Source organism: Nannobrachium achirus, assembly GCF_963921795.1.
Source record: "Nannobrachium achirus genome assembly, chromosome: 8".
NCBI classification, from domain to species: Eukaryota; Metazoa; Chordata; class Actinopteri; order Myctophiformes; family Myctophidae; genus Nannobrachium; species Nannobrachium achirus.
The window spans coordinates 8,837,218-8,844,683 of record NC_137817.1 but is presented as its reverse complement, the minus strand read 5'-3'; the positions used below and the strand labels follow the sequence as shown (position 1 = coordinate 8,844,683).

General features: G+C 41.4%; 1 protein-coding gene across 1 annotated transcript; it reads left to right on the top strand.

The window, feature by feature from the left end:
• Nucleotides 1-1,546: 1,546 nt before the first annotated feature.
• Nucleotides 1,547-7,250, top strand: LOC308289483 (uncharacterized protein; the record flags this gene model as incomplete). Its single annotated transcript, XM_080731171.1, has 6 exons — nt 1,547-1,706; nt 2,421-2,599; nt 3,611-3,646; nt 5,169-5,260; nt 5,566-5,641; nt 6,265-7,250. The coding sequence occupies 6 exons, from the start codon at nt 1,547-1,549 to the stop codon at nt 6,430-6,432; spliced, it is 711 nt and encodes a 236-aa protein (XP_080587297.1). The 3' UTR covers nt 6,433-7,250.
• Between the last annotated feature and the right edge of the window lie 216 nt (nt 7,251-7,466).

The window sequence follows — 7,466 nt, the reverse complement described above, 5'->3', positions numbered from 1 at the left end:
GGAACTGATTTGAATGATTGATTGATTGATTGATTAATTTGAATGAGTGATTGATTAAATACTATAACATGAGTATTAACAGTAGCCTACATGTAGTACAGGCAAAGGTTGTGGTAAAATGATAACACAAAAGTGACATCCATTTGTATAATTTATACAACACAATACAACAATAGTGTGGTTGACAAGAGAGCAGAGACACACTGAAGATGTAAAGATGTCAATTAACAATCACATTGAAAATAGAAAATAATAGTGTACTATCAAGCTTGTTATCATTACTAAAATGTATAACTAGACTAACTCGCAAAAGGTGCAGACTACATCAATAGCACAAGGGAAGATGCACAGTTCAAATGTGTCTTTGAAACATGGACAATTAACTTGGGCTTGGAAATCTCAATAAGAAATGAGAGATCACTGCACAGACTCTCTGACTTTGAAATCAAGTCAACCTATTAATAATTATTATTACTGTTAATAGTGGAGGTCCAGTCCCCACAACCACCAGAACTCCACCATATATTGTAGTTGTTTAAGGATTACTATTACAATCTCTAAAATGATATTATAATGAACACTCAGTACTCCTTAAGATCTGGACGTGTACTTGTGTAATATCCCCTGTAAATGTTTAACTAATTGGCAATGCAAGTTCAATCTTGTTCAGTTGAGTTTAGTAGCTATAAAGACAGTGGTGCATGTGGTTTCTGTACAGGACTGTTATTGTTTGTTGCAGAACACTGTCATCCTTCTTCATAGACCTGGTCAGACTTTGCATTTCAATACATGTGTCGATGTTCACCATTTGCATCCTAGGTGATGTGATCATCATAATATCTCTTAAATGCCCTCAAGGAGGAGGACAATCATCTAACCTATATAATAGGTGGAAATAAAGGAAGTCTAATCTACTTTGTTTAGAGAGAACATTATTACTATGAATAGATTAACTTCTGAAACGTGTGGACTATTAATAGCACAAGTGAAGATGCACAATTGTTTTTGCACACAGATGTTTCATTGTATGGACTTTGAAATCTAAAAGACACTGTAACACACACATACCCGTTTTACAAGATACATTATAATGTTGTTGAAAACAATCACATAGCCTATAATAAACACTATATGACCTTCACCAAAGCAGATTCTACCTTATATGGTCATATACAAATTAGGTTTCTATGTGGACTAATGGTTCTGCATGAATAACAACAGGGAGGTGAGAGACTCATTCATATAGCTTCTTGTGAGGACTGGAGTTTGAATCTGACTCTCGGACACATTCTGCCTCAGTTTCCTCTGAATTGATTGATTGATTATTTACAGCAAGTATGATGATCATTCTAGGTCATTTAGTTTGGAGAATGACCCTGATACAACATGGTGAACTAGGTGACACATGGTTACGTTGAAGCGTCACATTATTTGTCCATTTTAGGAGTGGGGGTGGGAGGAGAATGACTGTCCAACAACTACAATAATATTTTTTTTCCTGTTTTTTTTTATGTTTCATTTTTTTCCTTCTTTCTGTTTTGCCTAGATGGATTCGGTTGCCTTGAAGGCTATAATAGAACACAGGAGTGAGAAGCTTACGCTGCCATCAGGAATACCCAGCACTGTAGAAGAGTTGCATGAGACTGTCAAGGACACGTTTGGACTCACTGAGTGTTTCACTCTGGAGTACTTGGATGTAGGCTTCGGTGATTTCTTTGCACTCCATTCCACTGATCAGATAGCAAACAGGGGGACAATCAGAGTTTCATCCACTCCATCAATAACATATGAATTCACTTTGCCAGACAACTTAGACATCTTAGCGAGTACAAGCTATGCGTGTGCTAGTGATACAGGGTCAGCTGTCCAGACAGATGGAGCATCTGGATCGGGAGACCCTTTTATACCATCCCCTAGTTCTGATACAGGGTCGGATAACCAGACGGATGGCTCATCAGGATCGGGAGACACTATTATACTATCCCCTGTTAGGGACTTGAAATCGTCATTCCACCTTTCTCTATTGTCTATTGCAACAGAGGCAGTACTGAAGAATGCCAATGAAGAATACGTCTCAAAAGGTACTCGGCTCAACAGTTCTCGGATCAGCCGTGAAATTAGGGATAATTTGGCAGACTACATGTACTGCTAGACACTATACCCCTCAGGCCTGCAAGTAGAAGCAGTTGCAGAGGATTTCATAAAAAAGCACCCATGTCTGACAGACACATCTCGTAATGGCTGGCTTGGAGACTCCTAGGAACAAGATGCTAATTTACAGAAAAAAGCTCAGCGCTCTTGGATTTCCAGAGGTTGCCTGCAACACTCTAAAGAACAAGAAGTCTTGTGAAAGGTACCTGCAAAGAATATAAAGAAGGCACAGAGAGGAGAAGTGATGTATCTCCCAAACTATCCAACAGGAGACAGCAAGGAACAACAAGAGCTCTACCGATACCAACTACTCGAGGAATCAAAGAAGAAGAACAGCACAGTCATTAAGGACATGATGTGCAGAACCTTTACACATAGGCGACACGATATTATCAGCCAGCAGATGCATGTCAAAGACTTCCAGGAGAGATGGCCTGCCTTCTCACAAGTGAGTAAATTGCATTGTGGGTTTGGTCAACAAATGACATATTGTGCACTATACCACAATCACATAGTTGAGAACTTCACAATTAAAGTAGGTGACACTGTGATAGAAAGAAAAAAACACATCTGCTACCTGGGTTGCATCCTGGAGGCTAACCTATCCAGTGAAAAAATTACCACCAAGGTAATCAATAAAGTCAATCAACGAATTCGCTTCTTGCAAAGAGTTGCCCCGCTGATCAATATTAAATCCCGAAAGACACTAGGAGGTGCTCTTATTGGGCCCCTCATTGATTACGGAGTCCTTGTCTGGTATCGCGACGCCCCAGCTGCCTTAAAGCTAAAGCTCCAAACAGCCCAAAACAAACTAATTAGGGTTGTGCTTGGTCTCCCTCCTCTGACCAGAAGGAGCGAATACACTTCCCGGCAGCGGCGTCTGCCGCGGCGTCGTCGGACTTGCCGACAACAGCCGCGGCAATGATTCCTATGCCGTGGCAATTATACCTAATCCGTGGCAACGCCGGACAGACCGACAATCGAGCTGCGTCAGCCGCTGTTGCCGAACCTATCCCCCCCCCCCCACACACACACACACGCACGCAGGCACGCATGCATGCACACACGCACACTGAAAGAAATGATCCTGATGTCCAGTAGATGTAACATAATTAAATATTTTAAAAGTTACAATAACAAATGAAGTTTGTTCGTTTACATAAATATGTCCCGTATTATGTGAAATATCACTTGTTGAAAATACAAGAAAAAGTGCATTTATTCCTCAAATAGCTTTATTTACTTTAAACCAACCAATCTTGTTCAGTACACAAATTCAACTAATACAATCACGTAATATTTACAGCCAAACTCAACAATCAAAACGTACTAATTTCTACAGCCAAGGAACATCTGTAGAATTTATGTGATCTGCAACTATAGCAAGAAGTACACGCCCCTTTCAAAAAGTTTGAACTGAGAAGAAAGGAGAAGCAAGTCGTCGGCGTCGCCATGACAGAGAGCCTCGGATAAAGCTGCGTTTTATAACTTCAAGGTAAGAATTAAATTAGCTTACAAGCTTTGCATTTGATTGAGGTTCACGCAAGTGTTTATAGGATTGTTTTTTCTTAAAACAGCGGTGGCATGTTCTGGCAGTAGCTTGTATAGTCGAGTCAAATATTTTCACGGGCCGCGGCTGGAGGAGCCGGCGGTTCGGAACCGGGCAGGCGGTCGGTCGCGTGGTGGTCTCGTGGCGGTGGTCGGTGCCTCTCGGGGTACCGCCGCCACCGCGAGCCGCCGCCGCGGCCGGCACAACCTGCCCGGGGAAGGCCGTCGGTCGGCGGGCCCTATTCGTGGATCTCCTCAGCTGTATACGGTACTCGCCGCGGACCCGCTCCCCTCGGGGGGCGCCCCGGCGAGCTGCCTCGGCTGGTGCCTAGCAGCTGACTTAGAACTAGTGGGAATCCAGGGGAATGTGACTGTTTAATTAAAACAGAGCATCGCGAGTGTCGACAAAATGCCATTGTTTTGCTGTGGGTATAACGTTGAATTGTTTTTGACGAGGGAAGTTAATTAGTTTGTAGTTTTTGCGCCTAAATCCCATGCATTGTGTTATGTAAGTGTGACAATAATGTCACGCAGCGTGGGTGTGTTTTTCGTGTCTTAAAAACGATTTCTTCGTGGAATGTAATGGTCTGTGAGTTTAACCAAAGATTTGGGACGTGTATGATATCTAGATAAACTGTTGTGTGTGGCAAGGACTGGACAGTCAGAACATGCACCGCTAACTTCAGTCTCTCAGACCTGTAACAATATACTTCCTTGTCTAGCCTGTGCTCTGCACATAATGTCAGCATCCCATAATAATCACACAACCACTGTACAGAAACACACAGTAAACCCCATGGATTATAGTGTGACCCAAGTTATTAGAACAATACACCCCAGAATTTTAGTTAGATTTACCTCTGTGTGGGAGGCATGCATATTTGTAGGCAATGGGCTTCAAATGTACTAATTCATGGGTTGCATTTGTAGTCCTACACAGGCCATGTTGAGGACCAACACAGGTATAGATATTGGCATAGATTTTAGAACACGAGTTCTATGCTATTCAGACAAATTGAAACACCTGTGTTGCTCAACATGGGTCTCTATTGTGTATCATTATTTTATGCTTTAACTATTGTAAAATAGCAGATATACAAGCTCACAGCGCGGCACCGAGTGCCACACTGCGAGCTTGTAGATCTGCTATTTTTGAAAAATTGTAAAAATTAGAATTTTGACACGATTCCATGTGTCTTTTGAATCTTTCTAAGGTTTTTTTGAAAAACCTATGTTTCTATGTCAGCAATCTGGCCAGCCATCGTCAAAGAAAAGGTCCTTTTAACATAAATGGAGCTCAGTTAGTCTGTTCTTGAGAGACTATACTATGTTGGTGGTGCTCAAACCTTTTCATTTGAAGCCCGCCTAGTTTAGTGCACCCTTTTCTCACCCTTGTGCTCAACTCTTTGCGCAGAATGGCCAGTCATGAGGTTTAATGAAGTATGTATGATTTTACTCTATTCACCCAGATTGCTGACGCCCACCCAATCGGTCCCCGCGGTCCCCGCAGAGAAAGGACACGCCACCCAAGCCAGTCGGTCTCCGTGGTCCCGTGTGACAGGTACAGAGGCCTAGTACACACTAACACAACCGTTTGACTTTAATGTAGGGCTGTCACGAAATTACATCTGTTTGGCTTTTAGGCTTTGAAGTTGCATATAACCAAAGGGACCTTTTAGGGTTCATTTGGTTCCATTTGAACACTGTCAGAGTTACAGACTTGTATGGAACAATTTAGACCCCCTAAAGGAACCCACAAAGTCCTCAGTGGGAATCCTCTTTGAGAACCATTACTGTGTTCAAAACTCTTTGCCCAAATGTCATGTTGTTTAACGAAGTATGTATGATTTTACTCTGTTCACACAGATTGCTGATGCCACCACCCTCCCTGTGGTCCCCAGAGACAGGACACCACCCCACCCAGTCAGTCTCCCAGAGACAGGTAGAAGCCTAGCGTACACCAACACAACCATTAAAGTAACGTAAAGCCAAAGTAAAGGCCTGTCAGTCAGAAATCCAATATTATACATCTATCCAATATATCCCATTTTTACATTTATTTTTTCCCCTTACTTTTGAGGTCTGACTGACCAGCACACGACATCCTGACCATAAACTGGGCGTCATGCGAGCTTGTAGATCTGCTATTTTTCAATAGTTAAAGCATTAAATAATTCTAAGCCTAAATGGGTTAAAGGAGTAGTTCACTCCCAAAATGACTTTTTTTCCTTTGATTTCTGAGCCCTATGGTTAGGCTGAAGTGTCGCATGTAGCTCTTATTGGCTAACCATGATAGATCCAGACACCAGGCACAAGCCAACGCTCGCTCACCTCCCAGGCCTGGCTCTTGTCACTTTTTATTATTTAAAGACATTTGAAATAAGTGAAAATAGTCGCTCTACAATCTCACAACACGTCTCAAGATACATTGGGGCAACTTAACTCAAAACCAAAACCTCTAAACCTCTACCAAGTTTAAGTGTGCTTTAAATGCCATTACAGTGATAACTGATGACAAGTGCTCCTTTATATTAGCACATTCTCACTGTTGTCTCTATTTCACAGGTATTTGATGACAACGATGCTGTCGAGGTCCAGGAGGCCATCGCTAAAATGGTTCTGAAAATCTTGTCAGCCGGGGTACCGATGGTCGAGACAAAGCCTTGGGCGGGTATCGGCATCGAAGGAACAGAGGTCCTCTTCGTCCCTGATGTGGCAAGCCCTGAGGGCTAGCCTCTTCTTTTAATACTTCACTTCATGTGTCACAAGATTGTGCTTCTTCAATGTTATCTGTAATATTTGACTGATACTTGTGTACAATTACAGCACGGAAGTCAATTGAAGAATGTGCTGTGTGATTTCTAGACCTATGTGATGCAAAGGTTCCTTTAACATTTGTCTCATAATGACAGTCTTTGAAGACACAGCGCACAGTTTCCTTTTTTTTCAAGATGAACTCCAAGATGTTGGAAATAATCCTTCTCGTTGGAAAGAGTAGAACTGCAATATTCACACTTGAAACAAATGCCTTTGGTAGTTGACTTGTTGAATGTTTCCTTGACAAGTGTGACTTGAGGGCACCACAGGTTTTGATGGAGCAGGGGCAATCACATTGTAAACAGTTGTTACATTGAAGCGAAAATAGATGTTGAAATGTTGGATCTAGCCTCCATGAAAAAATTAGGCCCTACTGACCTTTAGAACACTTAAATATATTTGGAACCAGCCCTGAGGGCTGGCCTAGTCCTTTAATTTGGGACTTAAATCATACACCTTGGAGTCTTCTTTGTATCCAGCTCTAGAAATATCTTCTGGAAGACCTCGAATGTGAACTTCAACGGCTTCTGGTAACTGAGTTCCAACGAGTAGGCCCATCAGGCATGTGCACACCGTACTTCCAACATTTCAACATCTATTTTCACTTAAATGTACTATTTTTAGTTGTGTAATATGAAATGTACAATTTTTTGTTGTGTAATATGAAATGAAGCGCTGCACTGTACTGTAGCTGTCCTGAAGATTCAATGAGGAATAAATGTTATTAAACCTGACTCATGCTGGTGGTGTTCATAGGACAATATAAGCATTTACAGTATTTTCAGAAATGGCATAGTTACAATTTTAAAAATAAGTTATTCTTTAAAATGTATATTATTATTTATTAAATTAATGAATTGTATTATACTTGTAGATTTTACTGGACAATCCTTGTAGAGTTTATGAATGCAGACAATACTTAAAATTCCTTGTATATTTTACTGTGACAA